General features: G+C 37.1%; 2 protein-coding genes across 7 annotated transcripts; one reads left to right on the forward strand and one right to left on the reverse strand.

The window, feature by feature from the left end:
* Positions 1-54: 54 nt before the first annotated feature.
* LOC139942119 (dimethylglycine dehydrogenase, mitochondrial-like) lies at positions 55-18,047 on the forward strand. 5 transcript variants are annotated; one of them, XM_071938832.1, is made up of 17 exons: positions 55-177; positions 3,280-3,475; positions 3,775-3,955; positions 4,465-4,563; positions 6,109-6,273; positions 6,797-7,001; positions 7,391-7,639; positions 8,637-8,835; positions 9,048-9,167; positions 9,376-9,530; positions 11,280-11,497; positions 12,587-12,717; positions 12,950-13,167; positions 13,838-13,995; positions 15,014-15,073; positions 15,877-16,014; positions 16,551-18,047. In XM_071938832.1, the coding sequence occupies exons 2-17, from the start codon at positions 3,351-3,353 to the stop codon at positions 16,746-16,748; spliced, it is 2,619 nt and encodes an 872-aa protein (XP_071794933.1). In that variant the 5' UTR covers positions 55-177; positions 3,280-3,350; the 3' UTR covers positions 16,749-18,047. The 5 variants fall into 5 exon arrangements, with proteins under 5 accessions (XP_071794933.1, XP_071794932.1, XP_071794936.1 ...); XM_071938831.1 differs by lacking the exon at positions 55-177 and adding an exon at positions 1,656-1,750; XM_071938835.1 differs by lacking the exon at positions 55-177 and adding an exon at positions 1,737-1,754.
* A 144-nt stretch (positions 18,048-18,191) lies between these two features.
* Positions 18,192-26,798, reverse strand: LOC139942120 (glutathione hydrolase 1 proenzyme-like). Of its 2 annotated transcripts, none has more exons than XM_071938837.1 (12): positions 26,423-26,798; positions 25,952-26,172; positions 25,464-25,655; positions 24,294-24,514; positions 23,481-23,688; positions 23,124-23,284; positions 22,856-23,005; positions 22,422-22,558; positions 21,291-21,487; positions 20,771-20,999; positions 20,047-20,163; positions 18,192-19,489 (listed from the first exon to the last, which is right to left on the reverse strand). In XM_071938837.1, exons 2-12 carry the CDS (start codon positions 26,152-26,154, stop codon positions 19,346-19,348), a joined length of 1,959 nt encoding a protein of 652 aa, XP_071794938.1. In that variant the 5' UTR covers positions 26,155-26,172; positions 26,423-26,798; the 3' UTR covers positions 18,192-19,345. The 2 variants fall into 2 exon arrangements, with proteins under 2 accessions (XP_071794938.1, XP_071794937.1); XM_071938836.1 differs by having other exon boundaries at positions 25,952-26,180; positions 26,423-26,797.
* Positions 26,799-26,838: the final 40 nt, after the last annotated feature.

Raw genomic sequence — 26,838 nt, forward strand, 5'->3', positions numbered from 1 at the left:
GTGTTATGTTTGTACTTCGGTGTTGATCAAACTAGTTTCCACCAGAACAAACTGGTTTTTATAATCCTAGATTTATTCCATTTTCAAATGAGTTCAAAAGTCCAATAGTTGAGCTGTAGTGCATGCAAATTAAACAACATTTCAAATTTCCAGCAGAAGAACTCAAATTGAAACAAGGTAACTTTTCTTTAGTTCATCACGAAACGTAAATCTTCATTAATTGTTCTTTTTATAAGAAAGTTTCATTTGTAGTAGTCAGATGTAGGCTGTGTACCGCCTCAGTATGGGCCATACCATGCATATACACGCACAAAAGTACAAGGCTGTGAACAACACCAACACCACCAGTGTGAAGTACATGCGAAGCACAGTTTAAAACCATCAAGCATTATGTCTAAAACGGCAATAATATCTCATGGTTTTGAAAGTATACAATGACTATTATAGATTATGGCTTTCTTGCTGCCTTTCAGCACCAATCTTAAACTATGGTTGGTATTATTATCATCTACACGCAATGAAAACGAGTTGGTGTTGACGAGGCCCAGCATGCAAATTATGCCATTGACAAAAACGGGAGCCTCAAACATCACACAACGGTTGATATTGAGCTGCATTACTACTGTCAGGAAACGTTTTCATTATATTATTTTCAATAAAATGATTGTCATTTGCAATCCAGGCCCGAGTCACACGAAACACTATGATTAAAGATTTGAGGGTCTGAAAACAGAGAATGGAATAAGTTTGGGATACCGTTTGAAAAAAAAAGAGTTTAACTTAACCAAACGGTATCCTCAAATTATTCCACTCTCTTGTGTTGTCAGAACCTGACGGTTTAGACTCCCTATAAAGAACAATGTTGTGTTTTGGGGTTTTTGTCTTCTTCTTGTTTTCTTGTTTTACCCGAAAAGGGGGGGGGGGTAGGGTTCTTCTTCTCGTTATTATTGGACAGGGCAGGATACCTATCGTTGTTATTGTAATCGCAGGTAGCTCATAGTTATCTCCTTTTTCGACCGGTTAGTTCTGGCCCGTACCACACCAGGTTCAGACGAGCGCTCGAGGCGGGTCACGGCCGAACCGAAGTGAATTATAATTGCACGAAAAGTTCGACCTGATGAAACAGCGACTGGGAGTGCTGGAAACCAAAAGATCAACTGTGTTACGTCGATCTTGCCATGAGCCGAACCTAATTGCATTGTAGGGTAAAACATGGAGGTAGTAAAACAAGTCATAGTTTCTTCTTCTTGGCATACATGAAGCTTACTTGCGAACGGCTCCTTCATTGTAAACTACACGTTTTGTTTGTTTGTTTGTTTGTCTGTTTGTTTGTTTGTTTGTTTGTTTGTTTGTTTGTTTGTTTGTTTGTTTGTTTGTTTGTTTGTTTGTTTGTTTGTTTGTTTGTTTGTTTGTTTGTTTGTTTGTGTCTTTCTTTCTTTGTTTCTTTGTTTCTTTCTTTCTTTCTTTCTTTCTTTCTTTCTTTCTTTCGTTGAAAAAGGAAATATGCACCTGCTGCTATCGATTGCCGAAAATAATAAGAAACTGTAAATTGTTTTGACAACACGCAGCGGTAAACCGGGTAACGCCCCCCTCGAGCCCCCATCCCAAACAACATTGCCGCGTCCGAATGAATAGCGCCCTCGTTTGACATTAAATTAATTTTAGGCCTGCCACACACAAAACACAGCGGACAAAAAACAACAACTGCATCTAAATCCGCTGGACCTTCCGTACGACGGCTACGTCTGGCGTAAGTAAGACTAAGAAACTTCAGTCTGCGACCATTTGGGTAGTATAACTTTTAATACGAACATGAACAAAACGTTGCTTTTTTAGAGGCGAGTTTAGCAGCGGCTGAATGACACTGATGTGTACAAACGCTAGGTAGCGGATGGCCTTGATCGAGGGCGTCAGCACTACAACACTGGTCCTTGCTCTATCTATGAACACACAGGCTCATGGGCTACACACCCTATTCTGGTACATTTATTCCTCCATGCTACTACCCAATTAAGGGTGCTACTTACTATAACTATAGAGTAGTGGGGATCGAAACCCAATAGCTAACAATACCTGCTGCTACCTCCAGTCTACATTAGTTAGGCTCTAACTGTACTTGATTGAATGGTTACTTCGTCCATGGTTGTGCTATTTATTTATATGGGCCCACATTAACAATAACAATTATTTATCAATACCCTGCAGCTGTAATAGGATAACTTTCCGTATGGCGCCACCACTTTTTCACTCATTTTTACAAAAAGTGATATCTCATTGAGGTAAATAAGATACTATATTATTTCATATCGAATGAAAAAGTGGTGGCGCCATACGGAATATTTTCCCTGTAATACAGTAGTCATAGGTGATGTGGGATGTGGTCTGACTCTGGTACCATGGGTGAACTTGCACGAGTAGGACCAAAAACACAATGTCCACAGATTAACACTAAACTTACACAGTTTGAAGATAATGATAGAAGAAAGCTTCCCTGAAAATATTACGTGCTGAGGTGCTGTAGTTTTTGGGAAATGAGTAAAACAATGTCATGAAAATAATTTTCGTCTCATGAGACGAAAATTATTTTAATCAATTACAAACGTATTTTTATGACATTGTTTTACTCATTTCTCAAAAACTACAGCACCTCATCAGTAAGTAATATTTGAAGGGAAGCTTTCCACTATCATTATCTTCAAACCCTGTAAGTTTAATGTAAATCTATGGACATTTTGAAAAAGTACCCTAATCCTTTAAGTGTGACCATGTGACTATACTTTTATTGTGAATTATCCAGATGGACAGAGTAAGGACTTGCTCTATTGGCCCATGGTGGAGGTAGAAATAGTTACTAACTTATTCAAATTGGCTTCATAAATATTATAGATACAAAACACGATCCTTCAGCTAGCCACTATGTGATAGTTGAAGTCTTCCCTATTGCATGAACTCTTTTTGTTTAAGCTGATTTTAATAATATTAATGTTCTGCAAACAAGAATCAGAATATTTTTTTCTCTTCATGACTAAAACAAAAAAAAAACACTACAGGTTGTCCTTGGACTTTTTTTATATGTTTATTTGTAAAAAAAAAAAAAAAAAAAAAAAAGGAGGGTAAAAAAAACTGTTTTAGATTGATGAGGGTGTTTTAGTCACAGTTTGTTACATTTTCTTGGAAGACAGTAGGCAATCATTATAAAAAATCAGTTGTCGTCTTTCTAACGTTTAAAAATGCTTCCTATTCCATAACCTTTTGTACAATATTTTTCTATTCATGCAGATATTGCAGTACACCATTGACATCATTAAGCACTGTAGCCAAGTGATAAGCTACAGACAGAGAGGTGCACAATGAGTAGTATACTGTACGGACGATGCGCACAGTACCTGTTAAGATCCCATCCAGTATACCAATCTGGTTGTTCTAAACTCCGTCATGTTGCACCATTCTCTACTGGATACATTACCCGTTCAAGGTAACATAAACAATACTGTGCAAAAGCATTTATTGTGAACACCCTGTTGCCATGTACAATAAAATCCAAAGCTCTTGTCAGAGAAAAAGCCCTCTAGCTGATGGAAATTAATGTAATAATTTTCCAAGATTATCATGAGTGACATCCCTAGATACATTTGTGCATTCAGAGTTCTATGGAGAAAGGAACCAACTAATTCTCATCACAGTGGTGAACATACACCAATAATATAAAAATATGTCTAATAATGGTGATATTAAAATCATTGAAGCACTAAAAACTCTTTGATTATTTTGTAGTGGTGGCCAGGATGCTACAGCAGGAAAGTTGAATAAGAGGCTAAAGGAGACGGCTGAAGTTCTTATTATTGGTGGAGGATGCGTAGGAACCAGCATTGCTTATCATCTTGCCAAGGCAGGAATGAAAGATGTTGTACTTCTAGAGAAGTCAGAGCTCACTGCGGGAAGCACATGGCATGCTGTAAGTCACACAATAAAAGCCCCTTAATTGTCATTTTTAGATATTGTAAAAAACCTAAATATAAACACTGTCAATATCTAGCATTGTACACACCTGTAACTTTCTAATTTTTGTGTAATCTTGATGAAAGGATAAGATGCAACCCTCAAATTTTAGCACCAAAGCTGGTGTCAGAAAACAAGTTTATAAATCAATTTAATTGTGTATTTAGAGGAGATTTTTTTTAATTGTGTTTTCCCAAATCCTCATAATATTCCTAAATTCACACTCCAATTGAAATCAACTTGTGTACGTACATGTAGTTAGGATTGTAGTCAACTTCTACTCGCACCCACAGAACATTAATCTCTGAACAGGAAACCACTAATGAGAGAAATTACAAGAGAGATCTAGCGCCAAACATTTCTTTAGATTAGAGGATTTCTAATTTATATTGTTCATTAATACAACATAAATGATATACTGGATAGATTTGACATGTTTTCTTTGCTGCTTATTTCTACCTATAGGCTGGACTAACAACATACTTTCATCCTGGAATCAATCTAAAGAAAATTCATTACTACAGCTGTAAACTCTTTGATCAACTAGAAGAGGAAACTGGTCAGGTAAATACTTCATCCATGGTCCTTGAGTAGTTCTAGTCTAAACTCTTTGGCAGTGTCATGGCCGAGCGGTTATGAACACCGGATTCAAGCACTGGTGTTTGATCAGCAGAGTGTGGGTTCGGATCCCGGTCTACATTTGTATGGACTGTGAAAGGGGTAACCCTGTTTCAGCCCTAGGAGTAGGTGGCAACGGAAAATATAATTGTAGCCCACACCTTGAAGTGGCCTTCAGGCCTTGTGTGTCAGGCGACTTGCATAAAAAATACAAATAAAATAAAAAAAAATTGAATGAGAAATGGTGTGACCATAGAGCTATATAGCTTTATGGGTGTCACACATGAATGGAACGAATACTATCAATCCTGTTCATTTTAAGAGCTATAATTTCTAAGACAGTGCAGTTCCCTGTAAAAACATCACAGATTATGGTTTGGACTAGCACCAAACCTTCTGGGATGACATACTTTGGAACTTTCTGAGTTAAAGATAACATCTGCATGTAGCTCATAAAACCAGATACTTAAAGGCAGTGGACACTATTGGTAATTGTCAACGAATAGTCTTCTCACTTGGTGTATCTCAACATATGCATAAAATAACAAACCTGTGAAAATTTGAGCTCAATCGGTCATCGAAGTTGCGAGATAATAATGAAAGAAAAATAACCCTTGTCACACGAAGTTGTGTGCGTTTAGATGGTTGATTTTGAGACCTCAAGTTCTAAACTTGAGGTCTTTAAAAAATCAAGTTCGTGGAAAATTACTTCTTTCTCGAAAACTATGGCACTTCAGATGGAGCCGTTTCTCACATCGTTTTATACCATCAACCTCTCCCCATTACTCGTCACCAAGAAAGGTTTTATGCCAATAATTATTTTGAGTAATTACCAATAGTGTAAGTGTCCACTGCCTTTAAGGGCTATAATTTCTAAGACAGTGCAGTTCCCTGTAAAAACATCCCAGATTATGGTTTGGACTAGCACCAAACCTTCTGGGATGACATACTATGGAACTTTCTGAGTTTAATATAACATCTGCAGGTAGCTCATAAAACCAGATACTTTACTTGAGTTACTGTGTGGATGGTAGATTGTGTTTTCTCTATACCATTTTGGACTAGCGCAACAGCAAACATAATAATAATAATAATAATAATAATAATAATAATAATAATAATAATAATAATAATAATAATAATAATAATAATAATAAAAATAATAATAATATAAATTTATAATGCGTGTTTTTCCAGAAAACCGATCGAGGCGCCTACACAAAATGAAAACATTATACAATAGAAAATGAACAATAAACAAAACATAATGAAACCCAATGAAAGTCTAAGTGAACAAGTGTGTTTTAAGTTCCCTCTTAAAGTTGTTGAGAGATGTTGTTTGGCGAAGAGAGACAGGGAGCTTATTCCATATGGCAGGAGCAGCTTTAGCGAAAGCACGGTCTCCGTAACGAATTGTACTAGACCTTGTTAGTAATTTCATCTATTGTTACTGATAGCATATTTTAAAATCTTGACTTCTATATTATACAGCAAGTTGGATTTCATAAGCCAGGTAGTTTACGTCTACTCACAACACCAGACCGAATGGACGAAGCTAAGTATCAAATGTCACGTGCTGGCTGGAACCAAGCAGTTCAAGAATTGATTAGCCCGGAGAAAGTGGCTGAAATACATCCACTACTTAATATGGATGGTGTAAGTGAATGTGTAACACTATAAATAATGGCTACTCGTGGTAAAGTTACTATTTGAAAACATAAAGTCATAAGTGACAAAAAGTTCAAAGTAAAAGTGTAATGTCAAACAAAATTGGATAAAGAGTTAAAAGTGCAAAGTAAAAATGTTATATTCATTTTGGGTTTACCCATAACCGATGTGTGTTAGCACTGTTGGTCAGTACTTTCCCGATTTGTGTGAAAAAAAATCACAGGCATATTACTCAGGTGGGATTCGAACCCATGACCTTTGCAAATCTAGAGCAGTGTCATACCAACTAGACCATTAGAGGCAGTTAGAATCCTATTTAAAAAAAAAAAATAGTGTCAACGAAAATTGCATAAAGAGTTTTCACGATTCTGAGTCTTTGCAGATACTTTGTGGTATTTATAAGACACTTTGTTTATTCTGCTTAGATTCTTGGTTGTATTTATAAGACACTGTGTTTATTTAGCTTAGATACTTGGTGGTATTTATAAGACACTTTGTTTATTTTGCTTAGATACTTGGTGGTATACTCAATCCAGATGATGGTCATATTGATCCTTACTCTCTGACCCAAGCATATGCAATCGGAGCTCGCAAGTATGGTGCTGATCTGTATATGCCAGCGAGTACCCAAAGCCTAAAACCTCGTGAAGACGGAGGATGGGACGTCGAGACTGAGCATGGTACCATACATGCTAAAGTGGTTGTCAATGCTGCAGGTACTGTATATCTAGTTATAAGAAGGTTGGGAACCACCCTAGTGTATTGCGTTTTTAAATTAGTTATGTTTATTTGTTTTTGCATCTATACCATACATCCTTTTGGTTGGTAAACAGTTTACAACAGGTTTTATCTAGCTTGTTTAAACCATTGTCTTATTTATACCTTTGGTAATAAATATACTCGTGGTTTGAAAACGACCAAGACCTCAACTGAAATGCTTGTGAAACAATTTTACCATTCTGAAATGGTATTGAATCAGTACAAACCAACAGTTTAAACTATTGATTCTTTGAAAATCAAGCAGTTGAAGTGGAATATTTGAAACTGAACTTTTTAATGAATTCTCCAACCGCACAAACTGAAACAATAATTTGATTTACTTCAGGTTTCTGGGCTACTGATGTTGGACGTATGGTTGGCTTAGAGTTGCCTATGGTAGCTATCCAACATCAGTATGTGATTACATCATCTATACCTGAGGTTGAAGCATTGGAACGTGAACCACCAGTTATCCGTGATCTTGAGAATTCTTACTACTTAAGACAAGAGCGATCTGGTCTACTCTTCGGTCCTTATGAGAAGTCTCATATGATGAAGCAACAAGATAATTGGGTTCGTGATGGAGTACCACAAGGTGACATGATATTCATTTATAATTTGTCTTAATATCAGGCTTGACCTCAAGACCAAAACATCTTTTAAAGCCATTATACACTTTCGGTACAGAAAAAAAAAAAAGTTCACAGATTTAAAAAATAATTTACAGGGTTTACAGAAGGTAATGGTGAAAGTCTTCTCTTGAAATATTGTTCCATGAAATTGTTTACTTTTTGATAAAACAATATCAATTCTCGATAGCGAGAATTGCAGATTTATTATACACACATGTCATGACATGGCGAAACGCGCGAAAACAGGAGTGGGTTTTCCCGTTATTTTCTCCCGACTCCGATGACCGATTGAGCCTAAATTTTCACAGGTTTGTTATTTTATATATAAGTTGTGATACACGAAGTGTGGTACTTGGACAATACTGTTTACCGAAAGTGTAAAATGGCTTTAAAAAGCCTTACTGGAGGTAAAACGCTTCTTGTCTCCTATTAAGTTTCCATGAAAAGCCACATTATAAAATACAAAACCATTTATGTTAACTGAGTATGTACAAGACACCCAAACCCAACATCCAATGCTAAATACCCAGAGTCTTGGTAGTTGCTGTGTCATGCTTGATGATTGCCCTTCAGGATGATGTACTTTCATTTAAAAAAAGGGAGGGTCCATGGATTTGGTGAAGGTCACTGGTTGTGCGAAGGTACCCAGTTGGAAAGAATATACAAAACCAATGGGTACTGTTGCCCCAACAAGTTGAATAGGAGATTGTAAGTGTTTACACATTGTTTTGTGTGTGTAACTATGGCATGAGAAAACAAAAGAGACCTGAGAACAAAAGAGGTATACACAATGTAGGGACTTGAAACACTACATGTATGTGGACTTGCACAAGTCCACACATTGATTTTACCATGTTGAAGAATCTGTTTTCTTGAGTGCACAGAGCAAAGTAATGTCCACAGAGTGTATGATAATGTAACACAGAGCTGTGAACCTTCTGGTTTGTTTACTATAACTAGGTTTTGGCAAGGAGTTATTTGAGAGTGACATAGATCGCATCATGGAGCACGTTGAGGGCGCTATGAAACGAGTACCTGTCCTACAGAAAGCTGATATTCAGAGCGTTGTATGTGGACCTATCACCTACAGCCCTGATGTACTGGGTATGGTTGGACCTTTCCAAGGACTTAGAAACTTCTGGCTTGCTTGTGGTACTGGGTAAGATATTATCAATAGGAAATTTACATCTAAACAGCCAATAGAAAATGTGTATGACATTATAATAGCAGTTATCATTGTATCGTCACAGCCAAGTTGTACTTCTTTTTTAAAGTGGAACACATGCATGGTTAATATTTAGAAAGACAAACTGAAGTCTGCTTCCCTGACTTGATCATCTTTGACTAATATGCGCTTTTTCCTGCTCTTAGGTATGGAATCATCCACTCTGGAGGTATGGGGAAATATCTCAGTGATTGGATAATTGAAGGAGAACCACCCTATGATCTGACTGAATTAGACGCCAATCGCTATGGCAACTGGATTACTAAGTAAGTTATTTAAATAACTTATTTTACTCAATGTTAATGACGAATATTATGTTTTTAATCTTTTGATCATACATTTCATACAATTCATACATTTTGAAAGACTTTCAACATGTAGGAAGAACTTAAACATCTTGGGACAAAGTAGGGAACTTTTGTACATGAAGATTTTGCCATCCTTCAATTTTGTTGGTTTGTTTGATTTTAACAGAGAGTACACTAGTATGAAAACACGAGAATCCTATGGTATGAACAATGCCATAGGCTGGGCTAGAGAAGAGAGATGGGCTGGTAGACCAACAAAACGAGTATCTGGAATCTATGATAAACTGAAAGCAAGGGGAGCTGAGTTTGGTTTCCATGCAGGTATGATGTCAGTCAGTATACAACCAATTACATTGTGAATTCAATAACATAACGGGTCTTTTTCTCATGCTGGTCCTTTACTTTGGAATAATCTGCCTCTTAATATCCGTAACATGTCCTCTATTCATGAGTTCAAAGAGGCCCTCAAAACCCACTTTTTGACAGCTGCTTTTCATTAATTTTGTGTTTCTTCCTTGCGCCATGAGCATCACTTGTAGTGGATACCGGCGCACTATAAGTGTTCATATTATTATTAAAGTGGTAATCAAGGAATACAATGATACAACTACATTGTATCTGTAAGAAAGAAAAAAGATGGGGATAACATTTGGTTGTACCAAATGTGAATCCTGAATCAAGTGTGTTATGGTGATATACTATAATATACTTTTAAAGACAGTGGACACTATTGGTAATTGTCAAAGACCAGTTTTCCCACTTGGTGCATCTAAACATATGCATAAAATAACAAACCTGTGAAAATTTGACCTCAATTGGTCGTTGAAGCTGCGAGATATGAATGAAATATAAAACACCCTTGTCACATGAAGTTGTGTGCTTTCAGATGCTTGATTTCGAGACCTCAAATTCTAAACTTGAGGTCTCGAAATCAAACTCGTGGAAAAATAATTCTTTCTCGAAAACTACGTCACTTCAGAGGGGGCCGTTTCTCACAATGTTTTTATACTATCAACCTCTCCCCATTACTTATTACCAAGTAAGGTTTTATGCTAATAATTATTGTGAGTAATTACCATTAGTGTCCACTGCCTTAAATCCATCAATGGCAACTAAATGGGACACTTGCAATACACCCACTGACTTTAAAAACATGTTTGTTCTCATAGGACCATTGGTTCTTGATAATAAAACCAGTGTACTGTCCCATGTTTTGTCAACTGATTAAAACAAAGCCAATGTGTAGGAGGCCCCTAATATCTGATGGAAGATTATCTAAACAATAAACACCGTACTTAAATAAGAGGCTACCCCATAATATCAGCTGTTTATGAACCATCCATTGTTATGAGGCCACTATCTTTGTTATGTTGTTGATAAATCGATCAACTTTATTGATTACTCAGTAATCAATTTATCTAAGTTACTTTACTTTACTTCTTGTTGGCAGGAAAAATTAAGTTGAACGCGAACCTGAATCATTCTGTATGTAATTCAGCCTTGAGGCTGCTGCTGGACTGTTAATAAACCAACAAGATCAGCCATTCACTTCTAAATACAAACTGAATATGGCTACTGACCAGTTCTGAAGTGGCACTAAAATAACAATAACAATTTTGCCTTGTGTTAAAGGCAGTGGACACTATTGGTAATTACTCAAAATAATTGTTAGCATAAAACCTTTCTTGGTGACGAGTAATGGGGAGAGGTCGATGGTATAAAACATTGTGAGAAACGGCTCCCTCTGAAGTGACATAGTTTTCGAGAAAGAAGTATTTTTCCACGAATTCGATTTCGAGACCTCAAGTTTAGAATTTGAGGTCTCAAAATCAACCATCTAAAAACACACAACTTTGTGTGACAAGGGTGTTTTTTCTTTCATTATTATCTCGCAACTTCGACGACCGATTGAGCTCAAAATTTCACAGGTTTGTTATTTTATGTATATGTTGAGATACACCAAGTGAGAAGACTGGTCTTTGACAATTACCAATAGTGTCCACTGTCTTTAAATTAAACATTTCCAATATGTAGTTTTGTAGTGATTACTCTGTCTCATTCTTGTATTAGGTTGGGAGCAACCTCATTGGTTTGCCTTAGATGGAGATGAGGCTGGGTATCGACAAAGTTTCCATCGTTCCAATTGGTTCAATCCAGTAGGGAGGGAATATGAAATGGTGATGAACCGAGGAGGAATTATTGATATATCTCCCTTTGCCAAGTTTGAAGTAACAGGAAAAGACGTACATCAATACCTTGATAATCTTGTTGCTAACAAGATTCCTGCAGTAAGTTTAGTTTACTTGTAAGTCATTAGGGCAAAATCTGTTAGCTGCATCCATTTAACCATTTAGAGCAAGGTCAATGCTAAGGTAACTCTTAGCCACAAAACAAACACATATCTGTAAGTAACTAAGATTTAACTACCTTGCTTCATTTATGGCCTCCTGATCTACCTACTGCACGATAATGAATGACAATAATATTAAATGTTACAGTGCAATTCCAGAGACTTTTCATTGCGCTTCTAACATTACCACCCCTGGTCTTTGGGCCATCTTTTTCATTCCTTTAACCATCATAGCTCCCTGGGGAGTATGCAGTATGTATATATGAGCTAAGCTAAATCAATCACAAGAACCATCTGTGCCCTCACAGGTACCAATTTACCACAGAGGGCTGAGAACATAGAGTTATATATAAGAACTAGAGGGCGCACGAGTGATGCTTCGTGCACAAACGCCACGGGAGCGCAAGATGACAAGCGCGTCATTCTGCACGCGCGTTGAATATGAAATACATGTTTGAATTTTTTTTTATTGAACGCTCACGCGATGCTGTTTGTTCAACTTACAAAATGGCCGCACAAACACACGCTGTGAGATGCCAGTTTTGTCAACATAGAAAATGGCCGCCTGCGCGCATGCCGGAAGCGCGTATTTAGGCCAGTGCACCCTCTAGTTTTATATATAACTCTATGGCTGAAAAGCAGTTATAGTCTAGTGTCTTGTTCAAGGACACAAGTGCCATGACCGGGATTCGAACCTACACCCTGATGACTCGGCAACAAGAGCTCGAGTCTGATGCGCTAAACTGCTTGGCCATGTCACGTTACCTGATACTACTTTATTTGTTAGTGCATGGAGGTTCCTTCCTCGTTGGTTAGTGTTCTAACAGATACTACTTTATTTGTTAGTGCATGGAGGTTCCTTCCTCGTTGGTTAGTGTTCTAATAGATGCTACTTTATTTGTTAGTGCATGGAGGTTCCTTCCTCGTTGGTTAGTGTTCTAACAGATACTACTTTATTTGTTTGTGCATGGAGGTTCCTTCCTCGTTGGTTCGTTTAATAACAGAGTACTATTATGTTGCCCTTCAGGTTGGCCGTTGCAGTGTCTGTCACATTCTGTCACCCAAAGGTAAAGTGTATGCTGAAGTAACTATCAGTCATCTTGAAGAGGACAAATTCCTGGTCATAACTGGTTCTGGGGTGGAGCTTCATGATCTCAGGTTCGTATTCTATTTACATCTCACTGTATCCTGAAAACCATTGGATACAGGTTAAGAGTAGATGGTTTAAAAGTCTTATTAAGATGAACTAATTAGTAACTCTCTCAGAAATATATGAGTCCATACCAAGATGAAGAAACTTTGCATAGTCAACAATGGCTACAAAGTTACTGTCACCAGAAATATTTCAATTAGGAAACAGAAAATAACTCTGCTCTTTTGACATTTGTAGGTGGATGGAGGACTTTGCCTGGAAGGGAAACTACGATGTTAAGCTTAACAACGTATCTGATAATGTGGCGTGCTTGAGTCTTGCTGGTCCATTATCTAGAGATGTACTCTCAACAATCACAGATGCAGACATTAGTCATGAAGCATTCTCATTTATGGATGTCAAACATATCAACATTGGAGGAGTACCTGTAGATGCCATCAGAATCTCCTATACTGGTATGACATTTATTATCACATGAGGTTGTTCTGGGGTTTGGGGTGAGGTGCTGATAGATGATATCAGAATTTCCTATACTGGTATGACATTTGTTATTACATGAGGTTGTTCTTGGGTTTGGTGTGAGGGGCTGTAGATGCAATCAGATCTCCTATAGGCTACTGGTATGAAATTCCTTATCAGGTTATTATGGGGCAACCAGATTGGTGGTGGGCCATTATCATTTGTCCCTACCCATGGTGTCCGTTCATTGTCCTTGGTGTCCGCACTTTTTTCCCGGCCCATAACTCTACTTACAATTGTCGCCTGGACTTGCAGCTTGGGTGGGGGTTGCCTTTGAGAAAGAAAAGTTGAGATCATTGATCTTGGGTGAAAGGGTCAACGGTTAAGGTCATGGTGATTGGTTATAGCTAAATGGTTTCTGAAGCGTTACTCCAGTTAAATATAATACTTCGTAATTGCAATTTGGGTGGGGGTTGCTCTTTGGGACTGAAAAGTCAAGGGATTGGTTTGAAGTAAAAGTGTTAAATGCCAAGGTCATATTTATTAGGTATTGGAACATGGTTAACTGATGTTTTCGATTTGTAACTATTTACAAGGTCCTGAGGAGTATTTTGAATATGTACAAAAATTTACTTTATAATTAGTATCATTATTTTATCCCTGAAGGTGAACTGGGCTGGGAATTCTACCACAGCAGTGAAGACACTGCTAAGCTCTATGATGCACTACTTGAAGCTGGCACACCGTTTGGTGTTAGTGACTTTGGAACCTATGCACTGAATACAATGCGCATTGAGAAAGGCTTCCGTATGTGGGGACAAGAGGTAAAATGATCTCCAGTTTGGATTAAATGGTTTCAAAAAATGTTAAAGCCATTATACACTTTCGGTACAGAAAAAAAAAAAAAAGTTCACAGATTTACAAATAATTTACAGGGTTTACAGAAGGTAATGGTGAAAGACTTCTCTTGAAATATTGTTCCATGAAATGCTTTACTTTTTGAGAAAACATTAAAACAATATAAATTCTCGTTAGCGAGAATTACAGATTTATTTTAAACACATGTCATGACACAGCGGAAACAAGAGTGGGTTTTCCCATTATTTTCTCCCGACTCCGATGACCGATTGAGCCTAAATTTTCACAGGTTTATTTTATATATAAGTTGTGATACACAGGTGTGGGACTTGGACAATACTGTTATCTGAAAGTGTAAAATGGCTTTAAAGGCAAAATGCAAGGAAACTGAACTTAGGAGTTTCAGTCAACATCATTTCTTTTTAACTGGAATTTAAAATACACTCAAGTGATGGAAAAGATGAGGTTTTTTTCTCTTTTCATACAACAGTCATGTGGGAAGTATCTACAATGTTTGGGTACCATAATAACTTCAGATTAAAATAAAAAAGGTTTGGCCGTTATCAACATCGTATGATCCCCAACTGTAAACAAACAAAAACAAGTATTGCTCTTGTCCGCTTGAGCTCTATCATAATGTGTTATGTAATTCAAAACAAATGATTTAGCATCTAAATAATATTTGTACTTTGGATCTATGGGATTTATCTTTGACTACCTATTGTGAATATGAATGCAAATATTGATGAAGAATCTTTTAAATCCTACTTTAAATATATTCTTATTGACATTAATTCTTTTACCGGTTTAATCCAGTTAGTTTGTTTTACTGTTCTACATTGTAGTTTTTTTGCTTGTACTTATTCAACCCAAGGCCAGTTTGAATTTCCCCATTGTGGGATAATCCAGTTTTTTGTTTTTATCTTATCTTATCTCATTTATAACCAAGTACGGTTGGATTATTTATTTTGTTTACTCCAACAGATGTTAATGGACAATGGTCCTCTAGAAGCTGGACTTGGACCATTCATCAAACTCAAAAAGGTGAGGCAGGTCACACAAATAGTTTATATGTGGAAAGGCATCAAGAAGCCTGTTTAAGAAGACTGAATTAAATTGACCTTTACCTGTAAAAAAAATAATACATTAAAGTTGGCCCTCTATTGAACATGGAGCAGGTTATAACAAGTTGGTCATGTTATACTCCTTAAAGGCTGTGGACACTATTGGTAATTGTCAAAGACCAGTCTACTCACTTGGTGTATCTCAACATATGCATAAAATAACAAACCTGTCTAAAATTTGAGCTCGATTGGTCGTCGAAGTTGCGAGATAATAACGAAAGAAAAACAACCCTTGTTACACAAAGTTTTACATCTGAGGTCTCAAAATCAAATTCATGGAAAATTATTTCTTTCTCGAAAAATATGGCACTTCAGAGGGAGCCGTTTCTCACAATGTTTTGTACTATCAACCTCTCCCCGTTACTAGTCACCAAGAAAGGTTTATGCCAATAATTGTTTTATGTAATTACCAATAGTGTCCACTGCCTTTAAACATTGCAACAGTTTATGCTCCAACACTTTCCTGAAACAATTGTTTTTAATTAATTTTAAAGGTAGGAGACAAAGGTGGTGTTGTTTCAAAGCACATTAATCTAATGAGCCCCAACTTAATCAAAATACAGAATATTATGTACATATACACATGTACTGAACTGAACATAAGAGTGCAACCAGCAAAAATTGAAGAACTTTGCCATGGGAAAACAAGGAAATAAATTTCATGAAATGTGTATTTGAAACTAATATACTTCTACATGTGCTGTTTTTCCCTTAACTCATTAGAAAGCAGACTTTGTTGGGAAAGCAGCTATACAGAAAGTGAAAGATGAAGGTATTAAGAAGAAGTTAGTTCTACTAACGATGCCAGACACAGACAATGTTGACCCTGAAGGCAATGAGACAATCTGGATCAATGACAAGGTAAGAAGTATCTCTAAATACCAGCTCATGTTAACTTGTGTCTAAAGAAACAATCACAGCTTTTTGGTTGCTGGTTTTGGTTTGAAGAAAGTAACTTTCAGTAGTTTGCGAGTACTTCATGGCCAGTTGTAGAAAATGCATTTAAATATATACAGTTAAGAAAGTAAAAAATAGTTAATGGCCCGACGATTTGACCCTAGCAGAGTCTTTCTCGAAGGCTAAATACCAACACAAGGTACATGTACAATGTACATATGTCAAAGCGAAATAAAAACAGTGAAGTGGAAATAGATGAATAGAGAGGGAGACGGAGAGAGTCGGAGAGCACACAGCAAAGATAAAGTAATCTAAATATCCTGGGTTTTGTTGTCAATCAAAGTAGAATGCGTATTTAGAACTGAATAGTGCAGCTTTAAATTCAATAAGACGCCCCATGATGGGGTAAACTTCATAATGTGGCTTCATTTAGTTGAATAGATGCTTTGTACAGCCAGCTGATGGTAACTATAAATCCCATTTAATAATTGCAATTACAGGTTGTTGGTAACACTACATCAGGTTGCTTCAGCTACCATCTTGGCCGTAGTATCTGCTATGCCTATCTACCATTAGACCTAGCCACAGAAGGGACACAGGTTGATGTAGAACTGCTTGGTAAGCGCTACACTTCAACAGTGGTCAAAGAACCACTTGTCCAAACAGAACCCGCTAGGACCAGACAACAAAATAAATAAGCAGTCAAGTGAGTATACTGAAACAATGACAATGCATTCCACAACTCCTAAAGTTGTCTAGGAAATTGGCCACCCATAGAGGGGGTGCTTCCTTTCAACCAACAGTGGCCTTTGAATTGACTGTTTTATAGTGTGTAAACTTATCTGGTGGCTGGGTGCCTTTATCTAAAGTCTTTATCAACAAAATCTGGTGGACTAAAAAACAAGCTCGGTTATAATTCGAGGATAAAACAAAACATTAGGTCACACTATTGGCTAAAACCAAACATCGAAGTCACCACTGGTACAAAAATGTATATGACACAAAAAGACAAGTGTCAGTTATTAATGGATGAAACCAAATCTTACAGTATTAATTCTGAGATAACATTGTGTGTTAAGTTGCAAGTGTTTAACATAAACACCTGGAGTATTGTATGTTAGCCACTATTCAACAATAGCTGAAAGCGTCACAACAGTAGCCAATGCGTTCAATGCAACAATGACAGATACATTGCTTATCATGTCATTGGGAAAATATTTGATAAAATCATTGCAATAAATTAGCTTAATCAATTTCAAAGAATTTTATAGTTTACATTTCCTTTGTGGCGATAATATAAAAAAAAAAAAAGTGAAACGCTGTCGCCTTAAGTTTCTTTTGAAGTGATCTTAAGTAAAATGTGTAAACAGTGAAAGAGTAATAGTTTTGATATTAATCTGAAATCCTACCTTGATTGAGTGAGAGTGTGTAAAAAGGTACAAAAGAAATATTTTTTGAAAAGTGGTACAAATATTTTACTAAAATGTAAACATTAATGGCTGCGTTCGTTTAGCTTCCCTGGGTCGTCCCCGGTGTGTGGCGATTTTTTTTTCCAGGACGATCGTGGGTAATTATTAACCCACGTTCGTCCTTAAAAAAAAACGCCACACACTGGGGTCGACCCAGGGAAGCTAAACGAACGCACCCTATAATTGTACTTCTTCTTCTCTGTGATTACGTAATGCATTCCACAAGTTCAGTTCTCATTCACTTAACTTGGAACTCCAATATTATATGAACACCTTTACTGTTTCTCGTATCACAGCCAATCTTATTGACTCCTTGAACAACACACAACATTTAGCATTTCCACCATTTTGGAAGTCAATTTCTTAGAGTAAATTTTGCCTCCCAAAATGGCGAGTAAGTGCATTGCACACAAGGGTTAGACATGATGAGGGGAGATGATAAGAGACGATGTACAGTACCCTAAAAAAGTAACAAAGACTTACTTAAGCAATCATGTATTCAGCATTCTGGTAATCTAGTTGTGTATTTCATCACGTTACTCAAATATTGCAATTCTTAAAGTAAGTATTCATGAACACCATGTAATCTGTTAATCACAAAAGTTTTTTATTTTTTAACTCCTAAGAGACCATTAATTACTGTATCATCAACATATGCTAGGATGTGATTAAAAACACATTCTATTCATTTCATGTTTTGCCTGGATAGAATAAAAGATAATCCAAGTGTTTTTTTGAAATGTACATACCATGTTAACATTGGATTCAGTAGAAACTTTCAATTCAGAGTTTTAAGTTGACCTTTTATGTTGACTAGTAGTTGGTCTAATCTTGTGGCTGTTTATTTGCCAGTGGGGTGTACATGGGATTGTTGGCACTTGAACCCAAAGTGGTCTAGCCTTTAGTCAAGGCGCACGCGGCACACCGGATAGCACGCACAACCCCAAAAATGTAACGCACGAAAAAAGACTATCACCGCAAGCGTCTTTATGTTTTTCATTACATTTGCCAACGATTTTGGTGGGAGAAAATGTAACTAATTCACATCGAACGTTCTTGTGACGTCATGCAAGTAATTGTGGCTTCTTATTGGCCAGCAACTCACCACGCTGCGATGCATTATGCATTCCATTTTCTCCCCCATAAAATCGTTGGCAAATGTAAAGAAAAACATAAGGCCCCAAAACGAGTTGGTAAAGGCGCTTCGCCGCTTCGCCTCTCGCGGTGATAGTCTTTTTTCGTGCGTTACATTTTTGGGGTTGTGCATGCCATCCGGTCTGCCGCGTGCGCCTTGACTAAAGGCTAACAGTGGTCTTGTAAGGATTTGTTATTCTCTGAAGTGCTATTTTAGGATATTTTAATTAGACTGTTTATATCAGTTGCACTAGTAAACTACTAAAATATCTTGGATAGAATATTAGTGATAATAACAACTTTCTCATCAGAAAGGGTACTATTTTATCATGGCAACAACAGTAAATTTACAAATTTGTCAAGTTTCATTTGAGTATGGAATTGTAATTAAAACTTCATAATTTCTTTTAACAAATAAATTATGTCTGGTGGAATAGTGATTTGTGTACCCAACAGTCTCATCTACTAAAGGTTTGTGTTAAGTACAAAATCTATAAAAAGAGTGTACAAATAGAAAAGGCAAGGAAAAGGGGTAAGTAAATGACCCTATAACAGGCAACATGTCCAGGGATTTGTTGAACTCTTGGTTAAACATTCTAAGATAAGCTTAAATAAGAAAACACCTAATGTAGTAAACTGGTCTAGGTTATAACTGATCGAATGAAATAAAGTAATGGTACAAGTATGATGGTTTAATAGCCTGCTGCCCTGCCGTGTTTACGTTTATCACTATATGCATCCCATCCGTTACCAGACCTTCGGATAGATTGGACGATAGATAGTAGTGGCTTCTCTTTCAGTATGTGACCCATGCTCTCCAAACTATTTAAGATGTCCTTTGGGAGAATAAAGACAAAGAAAATACAAAGATTAACAAATTATGTACAAGTGTTTTGCCCTCTTTATGCAAGATTCCTATTCTCTAACAATGTTGCCCTTTGTCCTGTGCACTGTCCAATGGATTCGACCACTTTTCAGAACTTGAATTTGTACCAACAAATAACTATAACGTTGTTGCTGTATTCCATAGAGTTACACAGTGTCAAATTAAACATCATCCACGGGTTAAACTTGGATGACATAGAATGCAGTCTCATATGTCTTAACGAGTTGGGCATTGAAAATCTACTTTATTACTGGAAAATGTCAACATTTCATTTGTTTGATTATGGCTCACATTGCAGAATGAGCGTTGTTGAAAGGGGTTTTATACATTGACTTGGAGTAGCATTGATAGGAGTTGACCCATGATTTAATAGTCTATTTACCTGATCTAATCCTGATTCATACATAACGACATTCTCAGGTTGTAGTTGGTTATGAACTCTGGAGTAACAATGGTAGGAGTTTGTCATGAATCTCCCTCATTGACCCATGATTTAAGTCTATTTACCTGATCTAATCCTGATTCATACATGACGACATTCTCAGGTTGCAGTTGGTTATGAACTCTCTTCTCGTCAGTAATGTCTTCAAGTGTGGTTTCCGTAAACACTGACATCAATGTTATCTAACAAGAATATATTAATATAAACCACAAGGGAAACTGACTGGGTAAATTTACCCAGTCAGTTTCCCTTGTGGTTTATATTGATATCTGAAACAAAAAGTCGCATCCCCTTAAGGTGATCCCCTAGCTGCTGCTTCCCAGGTTGTATCGTAATTTGGGTGTGATCCCTGGCTACACGGCAGTTAACGGTTGTATGGCTTCTGACTGGCACCCCCGAACAAAGATATTGACAAAATAGGGACACCGCCAATATAGGGCTAGATAGCTCAGTTGGTAGAGCGCCGGCACGTTAATCCGGAGGTCGTTGGTTCGAAATCCCACTCTAGTCAATTCTTTGTTCAACCAAAAATCAAGAATATATTAACATTAACATTTGAATATCAGAAAGTGTATAAACTAGTTTCTAGTTGTTGATGTGAACAAACATATTTTCATTTTAATCATTGTAAGTTAATGGCAAAGAGTGGCCTCATATACATATGAACCAACTTTTACAAATATAATATAAGCAATTTTTTCCATGATTGCAAAATTAAATTGTACAAATTGGTGGAGCTACATGCTCTATGAGCAGTCTCCCAATGTAAGAGCAGCTTAGTAAACTTACCCATGCATTAGTAGTAATAATAGCTCTGCTGCCAGCACTTCCTGTAACAAGCTCAACGTCACCACTCTTCTCATTCACTACTATCACTGGACTCATTGCTGAGAGTGGCATTTTACCAGGTTTAATATAATTGACTGAAGAAGCTGGCTGACTGACGGGTGTATCAAAATCTGCCATTTCATTGTTCCATAATATACCAGTGGAGTTAGAAATCATTAGACTCCCAAAGCTACAAACAGATTCAGAGTTAGACACGTGAAAACAGATTGAAAAAAAACAACATGAATTTGAAGACACAAAAGACTACCCTTTCAAATGTTCTTATGAGCAAATGACCCTTTTTTCACATACTTTGTCAATGAACCTCTGTATCACATTAAATCACAAACATATATTCGCATTCAATTGTATCAAAGGGCAAGACTGTTGTCTTGATTTGGTTGATTCTAATGAGAGAAAGTATGGCAAAACCATTTGGTTATCGGCCAAATCTATCTGGATGTATTGTGGTAACACTTACTGGTAATTAACAGAAGTAGTTGCCGATACTGCATTTCCATCTTCATCTACTACACTAATATGACAAGTGCCTCCATGGTGTGATGCTGTACTATAAAGTGGGTCATACTCTGATGCATCTGTGTAAGTTACTTGGTTGTCTTCAATTTGGGAGAACACTGTCTTTGCTAAAATGTCTGACTTCATCTTATTCAGAACCTGTCAGGGAACAATTCAAGAAAAATGGTTAGCTCTGCCATGTAATAGACCCTTCCCATGAAATATGTAAATTGCACATAGCGCGTGCGCACTAACGTTTTGGTTGGCAAAATGAGGGAACATCGCGCTGTTTTGTACAGCTAATGAGTGCGTGACGCAAACGTGATTGCGCGTCTGCTTAGTGCACAACTCTATGGCGTTTGCCAACCAACAGGGTCTGTACGCATGCGTGAATGTGATTAGCATATTTCATGGGAAGGGTCCATTGGAGTTATGTGCAAGATCAAATTGATTAATTGGTTTTCTTTTTCCTTTTATGTGTATCTGAACAGAAGAAAATGACATCCCAGCTCTGTATTCCATCTTGTCGTTGTGTCTTATTTCATAGGTTAAATGAGAAAGACTCTACTGCTAGGGTCGACATGTTGGGCCATTAACTATTCATCACAGGTTTTAATGAGTAAGAACACTATTTGAACCATGAAATGTAACAAGATTGGCTTATCTTGGGTTAAAGGCAGTGGACACTATTGGTAATTGTCAAAGACTAGCCTTCACAGTTGGTGTATCTCAACATAAACATAAAATAACAAACCTGTGAAAATTTGAGCTCAATCTGTCATCGAACTTGCGAGATAATAATGAAAAAAAAAAAAAACACCCTTGTCACACGAAGTTGTGTGTGTTTAGATGGTTGATTTCGAGACCTCAAGTTCTAAATCTGAGGTCTCAAAATCAAATTTGTGGAAAATTACGTCTTTCTCTAAAACTACGTCGCTTCAGAGGGAGCCGTTTCTCACAATGTTTTATACAATCAACCTCTCCCCATTACTCGTCACCAAGTAAGGTTTTAAGCCAATAATTATTTTGAGTAATTACCAATAGTGTCCACTGCCTTTAAGGGTTTATAGAAACATGCAAGATCAACACTTACTTCTTGAACCTCTGCTGTATCAACATCACCAACGTAACTTCTTAGTGCAAAGGCAAACTTTGATGCTTCAATAAACTTATGGTATATTTGTGTCCTGTCATCAGATGACTTCAGTAGAGTGTCCGATAAATTAATATCTGAGGGAAATACATCAAGAACAAATATTGATCAGGCACTTAAATTGACAGAGTTTGTGGCCAGTCACAAGTATAACAAGGATTGTAAAGTTTTCATCACAAAGACATCAGTTGAATTGCATTTGTCAACTATTTTACAAAATGTACTTTGAAATAGAAATAGGTGGCTCATATATGTAAATTTCACACCATACACTTATTTCTTCATAAACAAATACAAATTGTCTTAAAAGTTGACATGACTTTTTTGTATACTGTAAGATTTGTCTATGATAAAAGGTAGCCGCATTGTCTTACTTGATAAGATGTTGATGATAAATTGTACAAAAGGACCTCCAGAAGGTGTTGGTGATGTTAAAAGTGTCTTATCTTGTCCTAAGGAGAAGGTAGAGGCAGCCATCCATTCTGCAGTGTAGTCTTCCATATCAGCTGTTGTTAATATTCCACCTGTAAGTAATAATAAACAATGAAGTACATGATGGAGATATGATTCATGATACGTGCAAATTGTATACTGAAGTGAACAGATTATTTATTTTAACCCAATCCTTCAGCCCATACATACCATATGTATTCATTTCTTGTATGAGTCGTTGTCCTGATTGTCCAGTAGATAGCTCTGTAGGTCCATTTATTGAAATAGCTTTCAGTGTCTTTGCTAGTATCGGGCATGAAACACTATCACCAGCAGTCTTCCATCTGCCATCATCAGTCTGGTACCGGGCACTTCAATTGAAACAAACAAAACAAAGAGTCAATATTTTGGTACTGCTAATACTGGTATTGTTTCCCAACCAATTTTTAAATCAATTTCTAACTCAGTATGCTTGTACAAGAATAAATAGAAAAATATTTTTTAAGGTAAGAGTTATGGTTTGTAATCGACGAAATGATAATCAAAGCTTACAAAAACATAACTTACACAAGCCTAGCATACTCAGGAAGACTTGTTATATTCTGGACCTTTGACAACTTTTTAAGTGCCCTTTCTTGGTGAGCAGTCATTGGAAATCCATTCTCTGCTAACTCAATAACTGATGTGAACAATTCTTGCCATGGTAGCTTTCCATACACCTTATGTGCCTCCCACATGCCTTGTAGTTCACCAGGGACAGCTACAGATCTGTAACCTGTCATCAAACAACATGCAAATAGAACTGTCATTCAAATCCTTCAAAACTTTACCCATAATATGTTTCCACGGTCAATTTAACTGCAATTATTATTACTAGTATTACTGTCTATTTGTCATAACAAGAACAACACAAAATACAGAAATAACGAAACAAAGCAGAATTAATATTCTTTATCCCCGATGCAAATTTAACATCTATTAAATCGTTTGCAGTACCCCCTGCTAAAACATAGGATTCGAACTGCCTCTAGCTACCCGGCAATCTTGGTGGTCTAGTTGGTATGACACTGCTCTAGAATTGCAAAGGTTGTGGGTTCGAATCCCTCCCGAGTAAAATGCCTGTGATTTTTTTCACAGGACTCGGGAAAGTACTGAGTATACAGTGCCACACACATCGGTGTATATGGGTAAAAACCAAAAATTAATATTCTTTATCCCCGATGCAAATTTAACATCTATTAAAACAGTAAGGGCAAAAAGCCAATGGCACATGCCTGAATTAAAAAAGTTAACCAAATAACTGTGACTTGGAAGCCTTTGAGGGCTATCTGTTATGGATTTTCACATGTTATAGTGTATCATTTGTTATGGATGACTTACCTCTGAGCTGCTCAGTCGCATCATTTTGATACATGTTAACAGTAGCTGCTGCAGGAGCCTTTTCTCGTGCCATTAATGTCTCTGCTTTTTTAGATTTCTTATCATATACTAGCATGAACATACCTCCACCTAAACCTGAGCTTTGAGGGTTTACTACACCTACACATAGCAGACTAGATATAGCTGCATCCACTGCGGAACCACCTTGCTTCAAAATGGCACTAAATAGGGAAAAATTACCGTTTTTTAGATGAACAACAATGATTTGACATAGGACAGGAATAAAACCAAACTTGCCAAACTACATTCATTTCAAAACATAACATATTAAGTAAATGTAGTTTATAATCCATAACAGTTGCTTGGAAATAGTCAAAGGACAAACAACTTCTTTGTTTTTTTGTATATATTATTCTATGTATAAACAAAAGTAACTCAAGTGTTTAGGGTGCAAACAATACCATTTTCATTTCTGTATTGTAGCATCGGCTACTACATACACACCACAACAACTCTGTTCAAGAATATCAAAGAGTTGTGCAACTCATTTTTTTAAATATAGGTAGGAACAGAACATTCAGATATTACATTACAGTCAATCTCAACCTGTTTAGATAATTGAATACCAAACAGCAGGTACAACATTCTAATTTCACCCATGAACCCCTTATAAAATTAGAAGTCAAAAGAGTCCTTGAAATATAATTAACTTCTTAACCTGATGCCTATGTGTTTGTGTGTGTGGGGGGTGGGGGGGGGGGTGTACAGCGACTGTATTGCTCAACTGCTCTCCGTCATTACAAACATATCTGACCCTGACATTTTTAAGTCAACCTCTTCATACAAACTAGGCGTCAGCATAGAGAACTCTAGAGTAGAAGTTCCAGGTACATAATCCATTGTTTAGGCTATGCATCCAACACAAACCACATGATAGACAAATAACTTATTGGGGGGCTACAGGCCTTGCACTAGTCAAATGAATGAAGTTACATTCTGTCACACTCAAAAAGTAAATTAACACATTTCCGGGCATGTTGAGAAGTGGTTTTCACTGATAGCCTGTTAGCAGTTTTTACAAGCCATCGTATGCTGAGCTAGTGTAGTATAATGTGACACATCAAAACAAGAAGACAATAATTATACACAAGGTTAGAGTGTTTGTCTTACCTCCCAATATCTGAACACAACCCAACGTCAGTCGAAACTGCAGCTCTGCTGAACATACTTTGATCAGGAGAAGATGTAGACTCAGATGATGAATCTTTTCCCATTGTTACACCAACAACTACCATGAATAAAACTGCCAATCCCATACCCAGCAGGATGATTAGGAAACAAGTCCTTAGTGTAAATGGAGTCCTACAGAAAATACAAGTAAAAATATATATTTCAGAAAGTAAAATTAGCTGTTGCAAACTCCTCACCAAACAAAAAGGACCATTGGTATAAAAGCCAAACCCTCTAGCAATGGAACAGAAAACCACAAAAGTAAGTTCTGAGAGTTCTCAAATGCTGAATGACAACACAACACACATAAAATGAAACAAGGACCTTGCACTTTAAGTGGTAGCACATACAAGTTAATAGTCATGCAGCTTTTTACTCTGTTCACTGATGATTGTGGACAAGAAACATAGCAATGAGACACAACTAACCCTTCAACATGTTTGTTGGTCACTAATTTGACATGCTTGACTTGTTTCCCGTTGACTGTCATTGGCTCAATCTCCAAGATACTTTCATCTTGAACATCTTGAACGTCTTGGACGTCGTCATCGTGATTGTCTTGAACGTCTTCCATGCTACCATCTGTATCCTCCATCTGTGCAATGTAACTTATTGATGGCTCAACCTCCATAGTTATCAAGGATCAGTTCTGAAATACTAAATGTATTTTATAAATTTTTAAGAACTCTTGTTACCAGCCAGAACGAACCACGCCCTAGGATTGAGCTTACTAATTTGGGTCACATCATAAATGCAACAACTAGACTTATCTTTGATGAATTGAACAAATCAGTAATGCATGAGGTTTTGTATGTTCTTGAAGAACATTCCTCCATGAAAAAAGTATAAGGTCACACCATAGAGCATCCGGCAGTGCCTATATTCCATCGTACACTCACCTATCAAGACTGTGTGGCACCGAGAGTGCAGTTCAGTTCGTAGAAACCATTCACAGAAGAAAAAAACTTAATTATTAACAACAGGTGGTGCCACTTTGTACAAGTACACTGCGTGTCCAGTTCTATGAGTGTGCGATCTCTAGTAACGTCAAAGTGTGACCCCGGTAGGAATGGTTGCCGCCCACGTACTTGTCTGTAACCAGTGTGTCAGTCACCCGAGTGATACCATAGAGCTAGACAGTCGAGTCGGACTGGCCCGTTGCAGGTCCTTGCTCTAATGGTTGACCTTGGGTTTTTATAGTTTTCGCTTCACATTACACCCATTCCCATAATGAAAACAACGTTTCGTTCGACACATTGCTCAATGCACGTACACAGTACGTCAGTCTTTTCCTTGTTTACATTTCTTTATAACT

Source organism: Asterias amurensis, chromosome 9, assembly GCF_032118995.1.
Source record: "Asterias amurensis chromosome 9, ASM3211899v1".
In the NCBI taxonomy this organism is placed as follows: Eukaryota; Metazoa; Echinodermata; class Asteroidea; order Forcipulatida; family Asteriidae; genus Asterias; species Asterias amurensis.

Excerpts from the sequence above, each read along its gene's own strand:
- LOC139942119 (XM_071938832.1), top strand. The coding sequence starts at position 3,351 with ATGAGTAGTATACTGTACGGACGATGCGCACAGTACCTGTTAAGATCC. Across the intron at positions 7,002-7,390 it reads AGTGGTTGTCAATGCTGCAG|GTTTCTGGGCTACTGATGTT; the intron begins GTACTGTATATC and ends GATTTACTTCAG. Across the intron at positions 15,074-15,876 it reads CATTCATCAAACTCAAAAAG|AAAGCAGACTTTGTTGGGAA; the intron begins GTGAGGCAGGTC and ends TTAACTCATTAG.
- LOC139942120 (XM_071938837.1), bottom strand. The coding sequence starts at position 26,154 with ATGGAGGTTGAGCCATCAATAAGTTACATTGCACAGATGGAGGATACA. Across the intron at positions 21,000-21,290 it reads ACTACTTCTGTTAATTACCA|CTTTGGGAGTCTAATGATTT; the intron begins GTAAGTGTTACC and ends ATCTGTTTGTAG. Across the intron at positions 19,490-20,046 it reads ATGAATCAGGATTAGATCAG|GACATCTTAAATAGTTTGGA; the intron begins GTAAATAGACTT and ends ATTCTCCCAAAG.